At 40.7% G+C, this 23,761-nt stretch overlaps 1 protein-coding gene across 3 annotated transcripts in view; it reads left to right on the plus strand.

Moving 5' to 3' along the window:
* Positions 1-23,761, plus strand: part of vldlr (very low density lipoprotein receptor) — an 86,519-nt gene that overhangs the window by 47,424 nt on the left and 15,334 nt on the right. For 2 of the 3 annotated variants that reach the window (XM_069677134.1, XM_069677135.1), the window contains exons 9-17: positions 282-401; positions 1,940-2,065; positions 2,501-2,672; positions 4,330-4,554; positions 4,641-4,759; positions 7,136-7,275; positions 10,624-10,765; positions 12,817-12,966; positions 21,404-21,463. In XM_069677134.1, the coding sequence (XP_069533235.1) occupies positions 282-401; positions 1,940-2,065; positions 2,501-2,672; positions 4,330-4,554; positions 4,641-4,759; positions 7,136-7,275; positions 10,624-10,765; positions 12,817-12,966; positions 21,404-21,463 (1,254 nt within the window). The remainder of the gene's footprint in view (positions 1-281; positions 402-1,939; positions 2,066-2,500; positions 2,673-4,329; positions 4,555-4,640; positions 4,760-7,135; positions 7,276-10,623; positions 10,766-12,816; positions 12,967-21,403; positions 21,464-23,761) is intronic. The other variant, XM_069677136.1, reaches the window with a different exon arrangement.

Below are 23,761 nucleotides of genomic sequence, written 5' to 3' on the forward strand. Positions count from 1 at the left end.
CACCAAAACCTTTATATCAGTGTTAATGTATTCATATTGATCCATAGCATCCCTGAGAGCATCACTTTGAGTCCACGCTGTGATCTTTTTATCTTCCTTCTTTTGTTGCCTTCTGTCTTAACTGTTGATGCCTGGATCAAACCAACAATCCCAGATGAAATGTGTAATCAAACAAATATGAGTGCAATAATTATTATTTAAAATGTTATTTACAGTTGTGTGTCTTGCTTTCATGATATCCTGTCAGTTTTTCTAACTACATCAAACTCCATGTGCTTCAGATCTAAACGAGTGTCTCATGAACAACGGCGGCTGCTCTCACATCTGCAAAGACATGGTGATCGGTTTCGAATGCGACTGCACACCTGGACTTCAGCTCATCGACCACAAGACCTGCGGAGGTAGGAGACCTTTTACCGAAGACTGATGCATTAAATATTTGTGCAAAAATCTCGAAGATCTGTTTTGTACTCTTTGGCGGCACCTATGGCGATAAACGGTAATTGCAGGAGCACACTTCCCAGATGTCCAGACAGTGTCACATGTGTGACGTCCACGGTTGGCTCCGGTTGTAACTCTTGATTTTCCTCGCTGACGGTCGCTTTCCTTTTCAGACTGTTTGCTTCATCTGAGCGTCGAGTTTGTTTCTTCTTCTTTGGATTTTCACTTCTTGTTGAAGTTGTATCTGTAGTCATCCATCTTTTCTTTGTTTGTTCAGCCATAGTAGATTACTGTTTACTCGCAACACTTGCAGAGAGCGGAAAAGCAGCCGCTTAGCTCCGCCTACCCTCTCTGGCAGACCAACCACTGCTGGCTGATGGAAAACGCGTCACTAACTGGGCGCTGCTTGTGATTTTTTCTTTGCAAAGGTGGCCACAGACACCCAGTCTGTAATACTGCAAATGCAAAGGGTTTTATCAGTGACTCAATCACCATTGTGTTACCTCATTCTACCGTGGATAGTGACTTAACAGACATTTATTTCTTTTAACAAGTATACGTTTTATCGACCTCAGCAATGGATGAAGCCATTTTTCAGGTATCATTTATGGACATGGGTAAATAACCTCACCTCACATTGAACCCGAAGATATTTTAATTCTAAAAAAAATAAGATGGAGGATCTGAAAATAAACGGCATGATGCTCCAGCAATTAAAGAACAGTTGAAAAGATCAGCAGTACAAGCAGTCTCTGTTATTCCTTCACTTTAACTCAGTTCAGTTGTTGCTCACTGAAATGCTTTTGTTTCTTGGCAGCAGTACACCTCATTTGTTGGAAAGTAGTTCAGACAAAGTGTTCAAGAAGCTCCAGATTTAATTACAGCCCAGTGTCATCGTCGGGTTATTTCACTGTGTGGTTGAAAAGAAAACATTAAGACTTGCTAGAAACCTGTCAGGCTTAAGATGTATCACTATTTTGGTTTCTTAGAAATCCCTAATCCAACGGGCTGGGTCAGATACACTGTAGCCTGTTGTAACTGGGATATAAATCCCTTATGAGTGGAACATGTTCTTATTGTGCACTGCTGGCCTCTGAGGGGTTCACTGTGTAATGTGATTGGCTGTTGGCTGATCTGACACAGTTTTGTTATTGAGCCAATCTTGGCCTCAAACACCGCTGTGTATATTGGGAAATGTGTGTAATCCCATCTGGAATGAATACCAGTGGTTACACAGAGGCGCATAATCTGCTCCCCAATGTAAAATAACCCCTTAACTCCTGAAAACATGGGAATGTTTTATGCAGTAAATGTGTTAAAATATGTAAAAACTCTGAGCTGAATTAGGTTTACATTCGTGTCTGTGTTTGTTCCGGAGCCGTGTGCAAACGTCTGATTACCCAAATTGTAGCATTCAGCGACTTGATTGATCAAACATGTCAGTTACCAGCTGTATTCTCTGCCTCCCCCCTCTCCCTCTTCATCTCTCTGTGTGCAGACATCAATGAGTGTCTGAACCCCGGCATCTGCAGTCAAATCTGCATCAACCTGAAGGGAGGGTACAAGTGCGAATGCCACAACGGCTACCAGATGGATCCGACCACCGGAGTCTGCAAGGCTGTTGGTGAGTCAACAGCTGCCTGAACAGCAGCTCTGAACCTTTAAGATGCTCGATGGTGAACTATGAAAAGCAAATATCCAAAATAGTCTCTGGGGTTGTTGTTAGCTGGAAATGCAAATACATCCTCTTGTCTTGTGATCACGTTCTATCTGAGCACTTCTGCTGTAACAACACTTCATTGTGTCGCATGTTGACAAAGGCCATCATTGTATTCTTCAGCCCGACAGTGTTTTTGTTTCTTCCAAATGACAACGCATTGTATAAAACACCCTTTAAGTATGTAATTCCTCTTCCATTGTACCAAAAAGGTCTTTGTAATCTTCTTCAAACAGAATAAGTACAGTTCTGGGCTTGTCTAAAACACCTGACCTGAGTTGCAGGAGTTTGATTGCATTTAATATAATCTGGGTCTGAACTAGCGGTCTGTCCTGTTCTCAGGTAAGGAGCCCTGCCTGATCTTCACTAACCGCCGTGACATCCGCCGTCTGGGTCTAGAGAGGAAAGAGTACACTCAGATTGTGGAGCAGCAGAGGAACACAGTGGCTCTGGATGCAGACTTCGACCAGCAAATGATCTTCTGGGCTGACCTGGGACAGAAGGCCATTTATAGGTACGTTACAGACACAGTGGCCATGTAGAAGCATGTGAAGGAACACGACAAAGCAAGTTTAAATGAGTCCCCAGATTTTGAAAGGTGTTCAATCCTTCAGTAGATTCTTATTTTGTAACATCAAAGTAACAAGGTGGCTCCATGGAGGCACTGAAACATGCATAAATGTAATCATAATGACCTGTTCCCCCTGACAGACACAAACACTCCTTGCATTAATGTTACTGGAGGATACTAGAGGGCACAACAGAGAGCTCAGGCTGTATGCAACTACCGTATGTGCAGGATGTAAACAACAGACATGGTGACACTCGAGGAGGTTACTGTGATGTTCATTCTGAGGTCACGGCAGAATAAGTGACAGCCTCTGTGTGTTCGGTGGATAGAACACACCATCAGCACCAGCTGTTTATGCAAGGCATGTTTGTCTCTGTGCAGCAGCAATGACACATCGTACACGTGGATAATGTTGATCTATCAGCTTATCTTCAGAACTTTCTGCCATTGTTGCAGCCCCTGCTGCTGTGTTGACCCTGTCACATCCCCTTTTGCGCTACACTGCCCCTACTGTTCATGTGCATATTGCATCTTGTGCACGTATAGAGTTGCATGAGATGGAAGTGCACAGCCGACGCTCCAAAGAGATGCAGGAAACACGTGGCAGCCATCATGTGCATGAGAATGCGTCAGTAAAAGCAAGTATATCTCCGGCCTTAAAGGCTTTTTTAGACTTGATCCCCTGGTTTAGAGTGAAATATCACAACCGTTGCGTAGATTACTATGAAAGTTGGTCCACATGTTCGTCTTCAGTCATGTGGCAGAATACTTTAAAGTATGGCAATGTGGATCAGTTGGTTGACCACTCGGTCGAGTCTTAAGTGTGTCAACTACAGAATAAATTGAGATGAAGTTTTGCATTACGTTGTTGATAGAGTATGATTCTTAATAACATTAGTGATCTTTTCTCTAGCACTACCGTATATTAGAGCTTCACAGAAATGTCTCAAAACTTCAGTGGGCACCATAGACACAGAGGATGAACCCTGCTGACTTTGGTCATACCTAGATTTTTCCTGTATTGTCACTCGAAGGTTAAAGTTTTTTGTTTTTTTAATTATCTTATGAAATATTTAAAAATCTGGTAGATGTATTTTTTTATTTTTTTTATTTGGAGCCATCATTCATGTCCTCCTCAGGATGAATTGTACTCACTCCGGTGATCCCCTCTATGACTTCTCATGTAATTACCATCATCGGCTGAAAGGTTTGATTTTTATTATTAGTTGGCCTGTGACCAAATACCTAAAAAACCAATGACTTTCCCTTCAGCCTCAGATGCTCTTGGTGTTTAAGGCTAATAAACCAATGTCGTTGTGCTAATGTACTTAAGCTAGATGTGTAAGTATAAAGCCCAAGTTTCGGTTTAATCTCCCTGAATGATGGACTTTGGTTGAAGTGAGTCATTTATATGAAGCTAAAACTTTAGGACCTTCTATGTTGTTAAATGCCACACTAAATATGTTAGACTTTTGGAGACAAGGTTGGATGTTGAGACTTTGCCCTGCAGTGTTTTGTTGAAGAAAAAGCAGGTGGAATTTATTTTTCTTGAAACTTAAAATTTTAGTGACATTATCTCTGACCTTTTTTTTCTTTGCAGCACTGTACTGGACAAACGAGGGGAAGTCAGCACCCACAATAAAGTGATAGACAACGTTCAGACCCCTGTGGGAGTTGCAGTGGACTGGATCTATAAGAGCTTGTACTGGTCTGATCTCGGCACAAAAACTATTTCTGTTGCCAACTTCAACGGAACCAAGCAGAAAGTTCTGTTCAACAGAGGCCTCAAAGAACCGGCATCCATCGCTGTGGATCCACTGTCGGGGTAGGTGAAGAGTTTGTTTGGATCTTGGACAGAAAAATGTACATCGTCAATTGGAAATAAACTGTTGTCACCTGTCTGTGCTGTAGGTTTCTCTACTGGTCTGACTGGGGCGAGCCGGCCAAGATTGAGAAATCTGGTATGAACGGAGTGGACAGACAGGTTCTGGTGGCGTCAGACATCCAGTGGCCTAATGGAATTACCCTGGGTAGGCACACACACATACACACACTTATCACTGCACTTTTGTCTTGACTGCTGATTCATTGGAAGAAATGAAAAATAACAGCGACATATTTTTGCTAAAAGCATAAAACGTCAGGTCTTTTAATCTCCATCACTATGAAGGAAGAGGAAATTACAAATATGGTAAAATCTGGAATATAAGACGCAGTCTGTTTTTGGGGGCATCCCAGAGGGAAAAAAGGTTTTTCATACTGTCGCCTCTATGAATAAAAAAAGTGTACTTCACAAAATCATACATAACTTTAGCAGCCAGTGATCCGAAGAATTACTACAATGTAAAAAACTGTGTTTTGTGCAAAGATTCACTTCAGTGTCTTTAAATTAGATGGTGTCTGATTCACTGTGCGGGGAAAGGGAATTATGGGGAAGGGAGGTAATCACTAAAGCCTTGGTTTGGAAATCAGATCGATCAGAAAAGAGGAAGTCAGCGCTTGCTAAAAGTGCTTTGCAATTTGCAAACTTGAACGCCTGAGGGGGAGTTGTTCATTATTCAAAATTATGTATTACTTGAGTGGTAAATATACTGAATATCACTTACATAAATTGAACATTGGCAACAAAATTGGCAATAAAACTAACATAAAAGCTCGTCTAAAACGTAACCACTGAGAAACTAGATGTGCAGTAATTTGCCTGTTAAGAACTGAATGACTCTCTATAACCCTAAGCCAAATGATTCTTATTTCAGTATATTATATGACAGAGCTCAGGTCTATTTAATCAAGTGCTGGTTTTATTGTATTTATGTTATATTTATTTAGGCTTTTTATTTTCCTGCTTAACCTGCCTGATTAATATACATTACAGAATCTAAGTATCAACTACGGTTGTCAAAATGTTCAGTACTTTTCGATACCACGTGTTTCCAAACGGTTATTTTTACGTTTGATAGTACCGGAAGGTACCAAAGCTTTGAAAAAACAGTTTTCAACCCAAATCTGCCGCTAGCGATAGAGAGAGAGCGCTGGTCGAGCGACAGACAGGAAGTGGGGAGGGCGAGTGCCGTTAATAAAAATGAAAATAAGCAGTGAAACAGAGAAATAAGACATTTTCTGTTGTTTAGAGCGTAACTCAGAGGTTGCGCTCTAAACAACACGTCTACATCTCCATACAACCCTACAGGAAGGTACAGGATTTAGTCGTGCTTCGTCCTGCCGACTGTGTCTGTCTGCTCCGCCCTCTGTCACCTGCAGCTCTAAAATAGCAACGACACAGCAGACTGCTCTCTTTCACAGGTCTGCAAATACCAACGTTTTGCCAAGTCCTTTTTGCATCTCATAAAGTTGCAAAAGTTCCGTTAGCGCCTGTTACAGACAGAGAGCAGAGCAGAGAGACAGTGCTGTCACCTGGTCTTTACGTTTTCATTTAGTCCCCACCTGCAGACTGTTGGCTGTGAGCTGAGCACCACTGCACAACTGACACCTAGAAACGTCCAAAACACAGCAGCATGAGAACATGGAGATAAAGGGCAGATCCTCTGCAGATACAGACACAACTACACACTCCTTCCTTTGTTTATGATTGATAATTGAGAGGGGCTATATTTTGACATGGGTCTAAACAATATCAAATAATGATAAACATTACTTTAAACAGTGTGTCAATTGAGCTGGTTTTATGTTTAGTGACTTTTTTTGTACCAAGACTGTGTAGGAAAAAAATTAAAACAAGTTTACCCAATTTTTGTTACTTAAGAGTTTATTTTTGTTGCCGTGGTATCGAAACAGGTCAATCAAGTATCGTTTCATTTGTACTAGTATCGTATTGAAGTTTATAATTCTGGTATTGTGACAACCCTAGTATCAACCAACATACAAGCATTTTCTATGTTTTTAATGCAATATTTCCGTCTATTTATGACTTAATTAAAACACTCCTGGAATACTGAACATTGCTGGTTCATTTCTAACAACACTGCTTTCATTGTACCCTCCATACTATGTAACATCTGACCAGAACATAGAATCATGTCTTTCTCCTCCTGTACTTTCATCCCCCACACTGTGAAAAAGCCATCGATTCAGCCTTGTTAATGAAATGTTGTATTGATTTTATTTTCTCTTTCTCCCTCTTCTCCTCTTCTTCTCTCTGCCTGCTTCGCACCGTCTTCTTTCTGTGCTTTGTCTTTATTCTTTCACCTCTATTCTATCTTCTCATTTCCTCTGTTAACACTTCTAATCTTCTCCTTTTGTCACCCCCCTGTCTTGTTTTTCCTCATGTCTTCTCTGTCGTCTTTCTACTCTATTATTGTTATCCATTCTTCTCTACTTGTTAAATCCCCCTGTCATTTCTCACTGTCTCCTCTCCTGTTTCTTCATACGCTTCATCTTCTACCCAGATCTGATCAAAGGCCGGTTGTACTGGGTTGACTCCAAGCTGCACATGCTCTGTAGCGTCGACCTTAATGGAGACAACAGGAAGAAAGTCCTGCAGTCCTCTGACTACCTGGCTCATCCCTTCGCTCTTACGGTTTTTGAGGTATTTCTACTCTCTTTCAGACGTACTCCCCTTCCTCTGTGGCAATAGAGATGGTACAAAACTCATGATTGAGGTGATTAAGGGATTTGGTCTCAACTTCTCAGAAGGCTAATGATGAGCAAACAGTGCAGTGTGTCATGAGTAGTGTTGGATCAGTTTTTTTTGACAGCTCTGTGCTCCCAACCTTCCATCGAAATCTGATCTAAATGTTCATCTTCATCTTGAGCCTTTATGCAGAGTTTGCTGTACCAATTAGCAAGGCAAACTTTTCTGTCACGATACAGCAAATGTTTTTCTCATGCTTTTCTCTGCCTTTTCTCTGCCTGTGAGACACTTTGAATTTCTGCTATGTTTGAGATGTGCTATTTAATTACAGCTCGATTGCATTGCATTAGGGATGGAACAAATATTTGATGCACATGCATCAAGTGTATATTTAGTTATACTTACAAACTATACAAACATTAAGCAGCAGCAAAAGAGTTTGAAAAATTCATACTGGAAACTTGGAGACTGTGGGACAGTTGTGCCACATGGTCCTGTAGAACTCGAGTTTTCAATTTAGAAAAGTAACAACTGATATTTTTTATTCTGGTTATATATTGTCATTTAGGGAGCTTTAAGAAAAAATTGCATTTTGATTTCAGCCAACAAATTACGGGCTTGGTGGCCCATTGGCTCGTTGCTAAAGCATCTATTGCAGAGGTGGCCAAACCTGATCCTGGAAAGCTACCTTCCTGCATGTTTTAGGTTTCTCCATACTCTAACACACCTGATTTGAATGTTTTGCTTATTATCAATCCCCTGAGAAGCTTCAGTTGGTTGATAACGAGCAGATCATTCAAATCGGGTGTGTTAGAGTATGGAGAAACCTAAAACATAAAGGAAGCTCTCCAGGAGCAGTGTTGGCCACCCCTGATCTATCGTAACGGAAATACTAAGGAATATAACTAACATGCATGTCTGCTGGTATTATGCTGTCATTGTTTCTTGGCAAAATATTGAGGTGAAATGATGAGTATTTCTAAATTCCTAACCAAGATAGTAATGCGAGAATTTATTGATGGGTGCCCAGCAAATCGACCCTAATCATAATCTGAAACACAGCATTTACTTAATTAGTTGTCTAAGATGTGTGCTGATGGAAAGGTGTAGTGGGCTGGACATTTCAGTAACATTTAAAACTAGGGCTGCACGATATTGGAAAAAAATGACATTGCGATAACTGTAATAATAATTTTGTTCTGAGATATTTATTGCAATTTTAAAAAGAACAGGAAATTATACCTGATAAATGTGTGTTTTCATTTACATATAAACAAGTAACAATTGTACTTTTTATTATTTTGGACTTTTAAGTCTTAAATAGAACTTCTCTCTTACTCCGACTCTGACGGCCTTACAAACAAACAAACAAACTTGTGGGCTGCAGTTGTTACTCATACGGTATGTCATCAGCCATTTCTAATGCTGTTCAAAAGTATGTCTGACACACAACCTCACACCGTGTGTGTGCTGCAGGTGTAACCGCTAAAAGTAAACACTCTGCGGCACTTCCGCTCCATTAGTGATCCGCCTATGAGGCCACAGCATTAACCAGCACTGGGACAAGGTGATGCTGATAACGGGAATACTCTTACTTATTAGCCCCCTCACGTAATGAGTGTCCACCTCGATCATCCCACCGACATGATCTGTGACGGCAGCAGTGTCGCGTGCTTGTTTACAGTTTGCAGGCAGGTGACACACAGACTCTGCAGCACTGCGGTCGGCTCACTTTGTGCTCTGGTCAAGAGCTGCATAATGTGATATCATACAGACTTTTTCTGTAGATTATGGATGGAAAACGAGAAACTGTTTTGCACCGAGTAACAAAGTAACAGCTTTACATGTTTCACTTGATATGCTTCACTATCGCACGTCCTGCGATGGGACTATAACCCATTGCACAACACAGTTGCGGTTGTTCGTGCAGCCCTTTTTAAAAGCCTGAACTCTGCTGAAGAAAATGCATTAACACAGTGCAGCTTTTATTGCCATTGTACAGCTCAGTTTTATGGTTCAGAAATGAGTAAAAGATCAGGAAGGATACCAGAAAAGAAATTTTACTCCAATAAGGATAAGCTTGGTATTTGCATTCTGTTGAGCACAGAGCAGGATTATCTCACAGAAAGCAGGTGGTGTGTAATTCATCCTGATAACTACTTACAAGAAAATCTGCTATTTAAAACCTGCACTCTTCATGTATCAGTAATGCGTCTTTCACATTGCAGTGTCTCTGAGTCACAGGCACATGGACATTTGGCTCTCACTGGCACTCTCACCTACACCCACTCGTACAACTGCTAACTCAATCTCACTCAGACAGATGACACATTTATTCAGATACAGGCACTTAAGCTGCAGCTCATGTCTGAACACTCACATCCATTATTTCAAGAATACGTGATTTCAGCTAAGCAGTAGACTCGCACACCTGTTTATAGTTACAGTAACAACTCTAGGTTGCCTTTTTTCTAGCTCATAATTGTGCGAAAACAACTTATATAACCAGTCCATGAAGCGTTCAGTGATCTCATCACTTGCAGTCGTGTTGCTCCTTCATGGGAACAAATCTGCTGCACAGAAATGTCACTTTTTTGGGGAATAAGCATTTGAAGAACTGGATTAGTATCTTTATCATGAGCAGAGAAACTGAACAGGAACAGGAAATCAACAGGAAATTCAAGGAACGACATGGATTTGATGGACAGGTGGTTCTTGCAAGATGCAGTGCAAAAACACCCCACAGATGGCCTTCGCACACAGATGGTTGAATTTGTGATGCGATTGTGGAATATTAAGTCAATTATTTTGGCATCGCTGCTTTTTTGATAATAGACGAATTGACAGAGACGGAGAAGAGGACAAAAGCGAGAGAAGGGATGACGTGCAGCAAAAGGCTCGGGGTGAAATGGAATTCAGGCAGCTGCGGGAAGGACGGAGGCTTAATGTGAAGGACGTGTGATTTTTATGAGAAGGAAAATCATCTTCACATCTGTTTCAAGAAAAGAATAATTTCTTTATATTTTTAAGGTTTCTTGTAGTTTAAAAAAGAGAATATTGCTGCACCTTTGCTTCTAGGAGTATTGTTTGTATGAATCTTTTTATTTTTTACAAAGAAAATAAGATTTGCAGGGGTCAGATTTGATTTGGTTTGGATGAAATTCTGTAAAATATTTATTTTTTAAGAAATGATTGTAGTGTCTGATGGGCTGGCAATTGTCAAGGTACTTTCAATAAAAAAACGACATGGTATTTAGACAGCATTACAGAAAAATGAGCAGTACTTTTCTGTCCTCTCTCCAGGATCGAGTCTTCTGGACAGACGGGGAAAATGAAGCCATCTACGGCGCGAACAAGTTCACCGGCTCTGATGTGGTGACGCTGGCCAGCAACCTGAATGACCCCCAAGACATCATAGTGTACCATGAGCTGATCCAGCTGTCAGGTAAGAACCTCCTAGGAGCAGAAACGAGTGGAAAAGGAATAAAAATGGACAGACACTAGAGGTTGTTGAGCTGGAAAATCCTTGAGTCGTGAAGGCACTGGGACATCACAGGAACTTCATTCAGGGCTGATGTTGAAGCCTTTTTTGTATTGTAATAAGAGTATGTGCTGCAGTGAGTTAATAAAGAGAAGTTTACCGTAAAATCCAGAATATACGTTGCGCCAGAATAAAAGATGCTGTCTGTTTTTGGGGGTATCCCAGAGGGAAAAAAGTTTTCTACAGCTATCTATTAATAAAAACATATACATACACATATACAAGTTATTTCAACACTATTTCAATTTATTTTCATTTAAAACACATTCAAAACACACAAATCAGAGCCTACCATCTGTTTTCGCCATGTCGAGTTTACTATCCTGCTAGCTACTGATGCGGTAGTTGAGCCTCGCCTACGGTAACGATTAAAAGGATGGCGGCTGCACTGGTGATCATGATGCTGCATGTCCGTGACGAGGCTTTAGCTAGATTATAGCGCCATCGTCAGGGTAAAATACTGTAACACAATAAAATACCTCTCGCATTTTATACTGGTCGCACCGGTATGTGGGACGCAGCCCCTTTTTTAGATGAAGAAAAAAGTATCAATAGTGCATCTTATACAGGGGTGGATCCAGACTTTTTTGACTGAGCCACTGACTTATACAGGGGTGGCATGAAGTATGCCTCCACACACACACACACACACAAATGAATAGCATTTAGTTAACCCTTCCTTCTAAGCTTAACTCTTTAAGGACTCAAACAGAAGATGTGGTCAGAGTAACAATTTAAAGTACTAAAGGAAATGTGCCACAGTAAAATGGAAAGAAAGCTACTAGCAGCCTGTTGCAACACAGCCCAAATAATTTGAACACAAGTCCCGCCTCTGACAAGGCAAATAGCCAATCCTAGTTTAGGATTTTGGGGTGGCACTTGGGGTGGCCAATCAGATTTCAAGTCGGGCCCAGGCCACCACTGGCCACCCCTCTGGATCTGCCCCTGGTCTTATACACCAAAATTAGCAGTACGTATGATAATCATGCGGCCATAACTATCACAGGTCAACAAGTCTTTGTCATCACATCGTTTTTATTTATGGAGGGAAAGAGCCAATAAGCACCTAAGAGTGTGAGAGTTATGCATAAGGGAAAATAAATTAGAGGGACAGTTTTTATTTTGCATTTTGAGAAAAAAAAGTCAAACTTTGAGTATTAGTGCAAGATATGAGAAAAATAAAAAAAAATTTCCTCTTAAGAAAAAAAAAGTTAGACATGTTGTCTTCATCTGCGAAAAGCAACAAAACAAATCTTCCCTCTGCAATTTTGTTTCATTTCAAGCACCAATACAGAAAGTTTAAATTCATTCATTCAACAGGTTGACTTAATTCTAGAAATGCAAAATGAAGACAAATCTTCCTAACTGAATCCTCTTACCTTAATCGTAACCCTAAAACTCAATGACTTAAGTGTCTCCAGCAGAACAGTTTACAGAATTTTGACCAAAACAATCTTCTGTTGGAAAACGTTTATGCAGTCATCAACGTTTAGAATTTGCTCAGTTGAGCTTGTTCAACATGTCTTGCATTTACCCATCGTTAGTTTTTTGTTGTAATATTTAATAAACTGAGTACAATAGTATCATTCTTTGACATGTGACATATCAGCCCCCCCAGAACTGGCTCGATTTTATGTTATGAATGAATTCTGTGAGAAAATGCAGGAGACTGAAGATGTTAAAACTTTCTCTTTGGGGTAAAAGCATATTTAAATCCTCCTCCTTTCTTAGGGACTGGATCTACGTGATGTGCACATAACTAAACTCTTATATGGATAATTTCTATACCAAGACTACAAAGATTCTCAGTGCTTTCAGCAGCTCGACTTCACCTTTTATAGATTTGAATCATTTGTTTTTTAGTGTGAGAAAAACATGAATGCGCCTGCAGTTTGCATTTTATTTATGTTATTATTAATGATTAAGTAATCAGAACTTCTGACTCTTGTGTGCAGGAACTAACTGGTGCGCAGAGAAAGGTGAAAACGGAGGCTGTAGCTACATGTGTCTGCCCGCTCCACAAATCAACAAACATTCCCCCAAATACACGTGTGTGTGTCCAGAAGGACAGGAGCTGGCTGCAGACGGCTTACGCTGCAGACCTGGTAAGTCTGACCAACACTGGTTAAACTGATTTATATTTATTTTTGTCATTTCACTGGTTCATATTTACACAAGAACCTGTAGCACAAGTTTGCATCATGGGATCATTTCTTCATTTCATTTTGCTGCATTAGTATTAAGATCCGTCTATTTTTTTCTGCACAAAAACATTTTACACTTGAAAGTTATTATTCTACTTGACATTTGACCAGAAGCCATGACATTTACTGAGAGTAATATCCTTGTAGTGATTCCTTTTCTGAATCAGAATAAAAACATTTGTTTTTGTCTGTAAAACGGAAAAAAAAGCAAACAAAAAAGTTGCCAAGATAAATTCTCTACTTTTACTTTATTTTATCTCTCAGAACCAGAGTTAAAAAATGTTTTGACTTGTGAAAAGAAAAAATCGCTTTTTTTGTTATTGAAATACTCACTTGGTAAAAGCCTGGACTTGGCTGTAAAAAGCACTCAAAGCATTCAGGTTTCCTTCCAGGTGAGCTTTAACTTCTCCGTCCACTCCACACAAGGTAGCTAAATGCTGTTTATTGTTGTGTTGGCAAATTATCTAGCATGACTGTCACTGCTCTGGCGTTTGGTATTAGTTGCAGTTTATTTTTAAAGCTCCTGTGAGGAACTTGCAGATTTTGTCCTGTACATGCTAAAGTGGTGGTTGTAAACAAAACATCTCGTCCTGCTTTCTTCAACAGCCACATGTATCTCTCACTTTACATTTTTGCCCTGGAAAATGTAAACAAAGGCAGCGTGCAGTTCATCGCTTCGTCTGACACCTACCCCCCACCAGCTGTTTCAGGCATTGAAAATAACTATATAGAAATAATCAATCTTGTCGCTTTGGGTCTGGTTTGCTTTTGTAGGTCATAGAGATTAATGAGAATTAATTTCAGTCTGTTTCATAACCAGCAAAAAACTCCTCACAGGAGCTTTAATTTACAATTCAGCATAACTTAGCAGATTCAACATTTAAAGATAAAGATAAAAGCGTGACAGTACATTTATCCACCGTGCTAAAACAAAATATACAGAAAGTCGCTCTTTCACCTTTTAAGTCTTAAACAAAGGAGAAGAAACAATTTAGATCTTTATTACATTTATTCTCCTCTAAGGATTGAGGACATGGTGTTTTTTTTATTTCTGTCTCATCGAGCTCTATTAGCGACAATGTTTCAAGTCCATAGAAAATTATGAGCTATTTGTTTCTAAAAGTGAAACTGGAAATATTTTGAGGAATGCTTTAAATTGAAACTCAAGGGAACCCTGGGGGGGGAAACGTTACCCAGCAGGAAGATTTTAATTTGCCTCCTAATGCCTTCAGGCAAGTTTGGATGGCATCATGGGAAAATGTTGGTGTGGCTTTGAGAGTGCAAACCAAAAGGAGTGAGTTAAACAACCATGGATGGTAAAAGCCTGTAGCTGCCTGTTGTGATCATGTGCATTTCAATAACTGTACGTACAAAGGCGATCCTGTGCATTCCTCTCTGCTCCCTAACTGTCAGGAATGTGCCTCTTGAAGGATCGATTAAAAAGAAAAGGCCAAAGGGAGCTGGGCTTTCACCGTGGATCCTGAATAACACAGAATTAATTGTAAAGAACAAAATTAATTCAGTCTAATTCTTTAGCTCCCTCCCCTTTTTGTTCTGCTTCTCAGCGTCTTACATTGTTTTCAATGTGAGTCTCGTCTTCTATCTGTATCCATGCCAGCCACAAACCCAGCTGTCTGTTTCTGTTAGCACTCTGACAGCTGAACAGTAGCTGACTCAGTTGGCTGTGTGATCCAGTTTTTCAGTGTCTCTTTGGCAAGTATCAACACTGTCCTCCTTCACATCTCAGCTGCAGCCGTCTCCTCCCTCTTCTGTTTGAAAGTGCTTTTGTTGTCTCATCCTGACAGCTGAACTGTGAGGGCTCCTGGGCTTCAACTTTATTCAGCGCTGTTCATTTTTGCTGCTGAGGTTCACTCCTGGTCTGAGTCGCCTTCAATTCTCTGGACTCATGAGTTGGATGTGGCTGTGTTAGTGCATGACCTCTGCAGTAAACTCTTTCATTTAGTCCTTCTATTAGAAATGATCTGTTGCTGTTACAGCCTTCAACTGTCAGGGACGACATGTTCTCTGTACAGCTACAGACATCTTGGCTTGTAGTTTGCATTCTTGTTCCTCCCACAGGTTGGTTGGGGCTGAGGTCAGAGCTGTGCAGGCCAGTCATGGTCTTCCACACCAGACTGGGTGATCTCTTTTCTAACCTGGTTTGGGGGTTTTGAGTCTTCTCATGTTGAAACAGGAAAGCTCTTCTCCAAACTCGTGTCAGTAATTCAGCGGCACAATATTGTCATTTCACCTAAGATACGTTGCCAGTAGACGGCGTCACCAACAAACTTACTCTCAGAGTAAAACTAAAAGTCTATGTTTGCCAGAGAGGGTAGGCGGAGCTAAGCGGCTGCTTTTCTGGTCTCTGCAAGTGTTGCGAGTAAACAGTAATCTACTATGGCTGAACAAACAAAGAAAAGATGGATGACTACAGATACAACTTAAACAAGAAGTGAAAATCCAAAGAAGAAGAAACAAACTCGACGCTCAGATGAAGCAAACAGTCTGAAAAGGAAAGCGACCGTCGGCCAGGAAAATCAAGAGTTAAAACCGGAGCCGACCGGGGACGTCACACATGTCTGGATATCTGGGAAGTGTGCTCCCGCAATTACTGTTTATCGCCACAGGTGCCGCCAAAGACAAAGAAACTGAGATCTTCGAGATTACAACTTTTAGTCTTCCACATACATTTCCTAGGAACCGGAATACTTCCCTTCGGCGTTTGTGTAAGAAACAATAATAACTATTTATGGGCTTCATCACCCATCCTTTGGATTGTCCAGAGTTGCTTTTGCTGCCAAAGAAGTATCATTAAAAGCAGTAATGTCAATTTTAAATTAATAACTGGAGCAAAATGTTATTTTTCTAATCAATGTTTGTTTTATCAACTATCTTATTGGTTGTGCAGGACTGTAGTTACTTGGTGATGGTAAATAGTTGTTGTCATAGTTATTGTCAAATATTAATTCTAGATTCTAGATAGAGAGATACTAGGTGCTCGATGTAGCACAAAATGTTTCTTTTTTCTCTGAATTACCAGGAACTCTGTTTCTTCAGTTTTTCTTCTGTTGCCTTCTGTTTGTGCAAAGTCCCAAAATGAAGTCAAGTGCAAATTATTTCTTAGCAAAGACAACGCAAGATGAAACTCTACAGGACACTTCCACTATAATCAATATAACAGACTACTCTGGGTAGAAGCTGCCATCAGCGTATGTGCCACGAATATCTGCTTTGCAAACGAAAAAATAGAACATTGTTCTTTTTATAGTTTCACATGAGATTTGTCACGATTCTGTGGCACATCCACTCTGGAGATTCTCGGCATAACTGAGTGATTAATGCTCACAGTACTAAATATTTCCCTACTGTATTTATAACAATGAGAGATCTTGCTCACTAAGGTCTAAACTACAAAAAAGAGGACTGGTTTGGATTTATTTGTCTGACTGGTTATATGATGAGTGCTTGCAAAATGAAACTCAAACTGCGGCTCTTATTTTTTTTTTTGCTGTGAAAAAGTTTGTGGGAAACTCTGCAGCGTCTCTCTCTGATCCACTCTGCTCCAGTTGTTTTTTGTCTTGAGTCTCCCAGCTCCTCTCTGCGCTCCCATAGATTAGCCTTTTCATACTGCAGCAGCATCGGACAGGAACCTGACAGCTGAATTCAGCGCACATACTCTCCTAATTGGTCTCAAACTGTAGTCCGAGGCACTGGTGTACACAAAGTACTGGAACATCTCCCTGACAACTCTCTGCACCACCGTCCTCCTGAATGAAAGTCTGCCTCGTTAGCCTGCTCAGTTTCCTTTAAGACGTCTCTTCTTTACTTTCCTCTTTTTCCAAATGAGAACTTGGAGGCGGTTCCCAGAGCTTCTTTAAAATATTTCACAATGGAGGCTGCAAAACTGTACTGTACTGCTATTTATGTCTACTTTAAATGTCTGAATAAATTTCACCAGTACACAACATGAAACAAACACGTTGGCCAGAAAATATGATAAACATGGTCGTGAAAAGAGGATAAGATGCAAATATATAAAATACAAGTATTAAAGTCTTAAACTCATGTTTTGGTCTAATCTGAATTGGCCACAAAAGGAGAAAACGCACGCCTAAAGATTTAAAAGTAACACCATCCCTCTCTACAGGATGCTATTAGGACTAAAGTGTGTGCCAGAGGGAGCAACGTCCCGCCACACATGATCTCATTTAGTAGCACATGTAAACAAAACTGATGTGACACAACGACTGGCTGTAGGGATTCTTTGTAGTGAGACAAAAAAAGCATGAAGCTAAATGACTCTGGGTGATTAATTGGTTAGGTGATGAGGTGAGCACTTTTCTTCAGCGAAAGCTAGAGGTGAGATATGTATCCATCATATGTACCATCTTCTCCTGCCCTTCCATGTCCTCGGCATCGGCTATCTCAGCACCTGCTGCCTGTGCTCGCAGCTCAAACTTATACGGCTCTGGGCCGGCGTGGTCATGGCCGACAGGAGACTCTGGAGGAGAGAAGTCGTCTACTTCAGACGACATTTTGGTCACAAAAGTGTGTGCTGCTCAGGTCGTCGCTCATGGCTAACTAACTAGCTAAACTTGCTTATCAGTACACGTGTGTGTTTCAAAATGTAATATGCTGTAAAATGTAGTATGTAGTAAATCTCCAGTATGCATCGGACCAGTCTGCCTCGCCTACTATATCCCACAATGCAAAGCGCTGGCTATTGTTTACTTCCGCTTTCCAAAACTGGAAACTTGCGCCTGGCGTCGCATACGGCCAAATAAATCTGAACAGCATGGGCGTGTCTTATCTCCACCCTTCCAGTGCATGTTGATACATCGACACTCTAAAGGACTTTTGTGTATTTCCAGGGTAGATGCACTTCAGCTGAAACTCTGGGGTTTACTTACCCTTTAATATCTGTCAACAGTAGCATGCTAGCTAATATTAGCCTCAGGGCTAGAATGTTTGCCACTGCTTGGCAACAAAGTAAGCAGCTCCGACTCTTTGTAAATTTCTGTCATTGGCTGTTTTTCGTTGAGCTCAGATATTGAGGATTTAAAATCTGGATGATAACATTAGTACTTTCTCACGTTTGAAATTATCAGGACAGTCGTGTTGAGTTTGCGAGCTGTTTAGGATGCTTTAGACTGGATCTTTGAATCCCTCACATTACCAGAGTATCTGGGCTCAACATCGACCTCTCCAGACCAGATTTTTCCTCCAATTTTTGAAGCAGTGAATCGGGTATAGCTCTGCCTAAAAGTCCTGTAGACTTAGAGATAATGTGATATTAGGATAATGTATATTTAAAATGCCTTAGGGGGGGTTATGCTTTTTGCTCAGATGCATATTTTAGTGCTTTTTCAAATCATCAAAAGATGTGATAAAGCATGGTCAGATTGCAGGCTGAGAATACAACACATTAAAAAAATGTGACAAATGTATTGTCTAAAAAATGAAAGATGAGAGCTGGAGAGAGAATTTGAAGCACTGCTTATGTTTTAAAAATTCCAGGACATGAGCGACAAAGAGGTGTGATACCAGAGGATGAAACCGTACAATGAGTAAAAACCTGCGAGCTCCTGCAGCCGGCTTTACAGCCTGCCCTGTCGACAGAAATATAATGGCCTTCGTGTAGTGAACATCCCTGCAGCCTGACTCACCTCCACACGGGCTGGTTGGGAATCTGTTGTTGCCTCCGGGCTCTTTAATGCTGCAGTGATGACTGAATGTACCACCCAGGCTGAATGTATGTGGTCTTTTTTTATGCAGCTTATGTGTGCCTTTATTCCTGCAGCGTCTGTGTGAGAGGATGCATGCAGTTCAACGGTGTTTCTGAGCATGTGAATGTGTTTACCATGCCTGTCTCTGGTACTACTTACATGTGAGAATAGCCTGGGATGGGTTACAGAGGGATGCCTGTCACTTTGTGAATGCTCCTTCACTTTCCTCCTAGTTGGGCTGCAGCCAAAGTCCGCGTTGCTCTGTACTAAACCTTCAGCTAAAATGTTTATCCCCTTTCACAGCCGTTGCAGCTGTAACGAATAGGAACTGTAGTGCATTGTGTGCTTTCAGCTCTGACCGGCTCTAATCTTGTTAGTGGGAGAAAGTAATAAGCAATGCTCGAACTTCGGGGTTGGACCTGAAGTGGGACTCGTATAAGAGCCTTTACAGGTGACTGGGGAGGGTTTTCTTTAAAGCTAACCGATTTAAGACTGAAATAGAGGATGTCTTTTGTTTTCGTACTCAGTTGGGACTCTATAGCTCCACAGTCTGTTTCCTAAGATATCAGTAATCATTAGTGTGGCCTGCCTTTTAAGAGTGCAGGTATTTTAATATTATATCCTTGCTAAACTCTGAATCATATGTCAATAAACTATAAATCCTTTCCCATCCATTAGTGTATTTGTTTGGATTGGCTTTTTAGCAGTCTTGAGGTTTCCCTGTGAGGTTTTTGTTTCAAAGCTTTGTTTATATTCAGTGCATTCAAGTTGTGTTGAAAGGGGAACACGAGTGATTGACACATCAAAGTGTGTTTAGAGGAGTTGAATACTACTGCTTATGTGAGAAAAGTTGTATAAAGCCTTTTGTGCCTCCAGAGGAAGCTGATGGACGACGCATCGCCACAATCCCCTCATTGTACACCACCTCCCCCTTCCTCTACCCGACACACACCTTTACCTTGTGGCCTTGCCATGTTGGAGCCCTCAGGTGGGCTCAGTCTGCAGCAGAACAGCTTCTTGTGTCGGTCTGAAGCAGATATTCAGGGTGATGGAAAGTTCAATGACTGTAGTGTTAGTGTTAGTTACGTCTCCTCTCGCCGTTCCTCCTCTACTCTGCTACTCGGGAACAGAACGCTGCAGGAGCCCCATTTGTCAACAGAGCTGTCAATCATGAGGTCACACCCCCTTTTTATAGCATCAAACAACTAATTAAAAGTAAACTTGTCAGAAAAATGAAGACTTGGAAATAAATCAACATGATAAAAACTAACTATAATGACAGAAAAATGTATTTGACGTGTATTTTAATTTTATAGTTTGACTCATGTCCCATCTGTTGACATAGAGGAGGCGGGCTTTATGAACTATACTGCAGCCAGTCAGCAGGGGGCGATAGAGAGGGTTTGGCTTCACTTTTAGGGAGTTGCCATGTCATACATAGTGAAAACTCTTTACACTTGATCAAATAGCCTGTAAAGTTGTCAGTTAGCTGGCTTGCCAGCTAACGCTAGCTAATGTTGTATAACTTTCCGTCTTAGTTGTCGATGTAACTAGATATACACATTCAGAACCCTTTTGGCCTTTTGCCACTCGGGGCTGAACTTCCCGCTTGTACTAGCCGTCCATCAGTGATGGTAATTCTCGGTAGGTCCTGGAGGCATCTAGTGTAAAAGGTAGTCCTCTTCTTGTGTTCTCTCTCGTATTCTCTCTCGAGCAGGAGTGTTCGAGCACACACTTAAGAAAGCAGAAAATAGACACGTCATCCCGTGCAACTAGCCTATTGCCGCATGTCCGTACAGATTTTCACTTCCATAATTTTTTAATCTTTAAAGAGTAGTGGTCAGTCTAAGTTACAGCAGTGCTGTGCTCAAATCGTTTGCAATTTTGTTTGATTAATGACTTAAAGATTAATTGATAAGTAAATGGGTCTTAAGTTTCAAAAAGTCACCTACTGCAGACTATGCTTACAATGATTACTTTATTGGTTTGAATCTCCTTCATGATGTTTTGTTTTCCAGGAAAGATGCTGCATTCATTTCCAACTCCTACACAGCAGACCTAGCGCCCTGTGAATTTAACAGTAATCACTGCAACACTGCTGCCTCTGCTAACCAAGGATTATTGATCAGGCTGTGACGGTTTTATTGTTGCTGCCTCTGTCAGTACGGGTCGTACAGAAGCTGATAGGGACCTCCTGATCAATGCGCTTTACTGTACAACGGACAGTATCTTTAAACCTGTTAAATTGCTTCTGAATGTCGTCTCTTTGGTTTCCTGTGTGAAACTGGTTTGATGGTTAAGTTGCATCAAAGCAGGAAAACCATAAAACTGTCTTCATGTAAAGCTGTTCCTGTACATTGTAGCTGCCTGTGTCATGACTGTTTTGTCTCATATCTTTGTGATGGCGTTGATTCTTTCTTGATGAAGCACACTGGATTCCTGCCTTCATCCATCGAGTGTTTATTTACTAGTTTAGTCTCCTGAGATGTGGTCTATATTCACAGGCCTACTTGCATGTGCGCAGTTTAAAAATAGGGCAACCTCCGTTGCCTGATGTTTTTGTCTTCAGTTTCTGTTGTTAAAAGCTTGACTCTTGGCTCTTTTTGTAACAGAACCTTCTACCAAAGGTCCCTCAAAGGATGCTGGGAAAGCTCTAATACAGCCACCCAAAGGTAAAACCACCAGCTGTCGCCTGCTCTGCTTCCTGTCTTTGACATGGCGACTCGCTTTAAAGCATGTTAAATTATAGAACGGTGATTGAGGAGGTGTTTTCATTTTAAGTGTTGTACTGGGGAACAATCAATGGCTGTTTTCTCTGTTCTCCTGCTGCCAGAATTTCATGCTTTTATCACCTCTTGTGTCCACTCTGCTGTGTGGACATTGCTGTTATCCTGGGTTGACTGTTTTTCCTGTCTCGCAGTATCTGTAATGGTGGCTTATCTCTGTGCTTTCGTGTTTGTTGTTGGGTTATGGTGCTAGAGATTTGCTTGAGGCCTTTATGCATTTAAGGTAAATCTGTTTATGCTTGATTTGTTACTCGTGGTCAAGTTGCCTGAGGTATGTAAGGGTTAACTCAATCTCAGCTGTCTTTTGCTCCGTGCTCTTTTGTTCTGCTCTTATTTAGGACTGAAAGTTGTGAGTTGTTGCTTAATTAAGTTGCTGATTTTTAGATACTTGAGTGGAGAAAAAGATCACTCCTATAGTAAGCATTTCTAGCACTTACAAATTATTGTCATTTTGGGACATAATTGTCTTTATATCTTTGAAGAAAATTGTTGGATTGTAATCAGTAAGTCATGTAAACACCATAGACCAGGCATTAAAGCTTCTGGCCATCCAGTGGAATCACTTCTCCAAGACATGGTGAATGGAATGAGCTATAGCCAGTGGTGAGTGACATCAGACAGAGCCGTTGTCTCAATGACAAATTATACTTCCTTATTGCATCACCCAAAGTGTGATGGGTAATGTAGTGTCAAACTTGCATCATCTTTAACGTTTGTCCACAAAACTCTTGAAAAGCTTTTTCTTCTGTTTCAACTTCTACATAAATTCAAGTTACGGTCACTTCCCTGTCTGTTACAACCAGATATTTACTTTATGTAGAAAAACTAACTTTGATAGCATGATGTATTTGTTTAGTTTGCTAAACAAAGTTTACTTAGCTTGATAAAGTTTTTATTTCTTGAGCTGGCTGCATAAATTCCTCTTTTACCATCTACAATTCAGGTATAATAGATGCACAGATAAAATGAGCACAGGTTGTGTGCAGTGATCAGATTATAGCGGAGGGGAATTCTCTGCTAAAAAAAAACATTTGGTTCTCCATTTCCAAACCTGTTGTGCCACTTATGTGAGACCACAGAGATTCTGCTGCCAGTGTCCTAGATAGTGATTGGTTTTGTCCCTGGTAGTTGTTTGTATGTATGTTCACTGCATCTGTCTTGGGTCAGATTAAACTTCAGGTTCATCCAGAGCTGTATGTGGATTTTCCTGTTGTCAGTCCTGTGTACTCACAAGGTTTAAAATGTAATTGACAAGCTTGAAGCTAAACCCAGAAACCACACAGGATGTTTGCTGATGACTTCCTGGTTGTTTCTTGTTAAATAAATTGTTCTCATGGCATTTATTCAGTGAGTGTGACCCCTGAAACATTATTTAAGACCTTTTATAATGGTAAAAAAAAAAAAAAAGGAATAACAGTCCAATATTTGTTCCGGGCTTTGGATGCATCTGCACAGTGTGTGTAACATGTTATCGGTTCTGCTTCTTTTATTACTGTTGAATTAGCTGGTGGGGAACATCTGAATATTGAACTCTGCAGTAGCAGATGTTTGTCTGCAAACACAGTCCAGGAGCAGCACCTAGTGGCAGAAACAAGGGACTGCCCTAACATTATCCAGTCACCAAACCATTCAAGTTCATCTCGTAGTTGTAGATTAAGTGTGATCGTTGTCTGCATCTCTTCTCACAGCTTTGTTTCCTGGAGATGTCTGAAGGATTTCAGTAACAATCCCAACAGAGAAAAAGATGCAAACAAAGACATGAGAAAGAGACTAACTCTGATCTCAGTGTTAAGGAGAACACATTTAATTTATGCCTAAACAAATGTGCATTTTTTTACTTTGTCGTCTATTTTCACACAGGAACTTAAAATCCAGCCCTTGATTAGTGCAGTTTTTGCAAATAACAGAATATAAATGTACTTAAACATGTTAAATCTCCTATTACCATATAGAGACCAAAGCCAGTGATAATTGTTTCCACTTACAAACATTGTGCTGCTAAAGCCTGATTTGTTTCTCTGGTCAATAGAGCTTATTTCTCCTCTTAGAGTTGTGTTTGTTTTAAAAACGACAGAACCCAGCTGTCTTGTAGAATATGGTTATTTTTAATAATGAAGCGACGTGCTGTATGTTTCAGATTCAGAAGGAACCAGTGGGCTTTGAGCAGAGGCTCACAGATAGGGT

This window comes from Semicossyphus pulcher, unplaced genomic scaffold (assembly GCF_022749685.1).
Source record: "Semicossyphus pulcher isolate SPU_LCO1_2020_fin unplaced genomic scaffold, fSemPul1.0.p SCAF_28, whole genome shotgun sequence".
Classification (NCBI taxonomy): domain Eukaryota; kingdom Metazoa; phylum Chordata; class Actinopteri; order Labriformes; family Labridae; genus Semicossyphus; species Semicossyphus pulcher.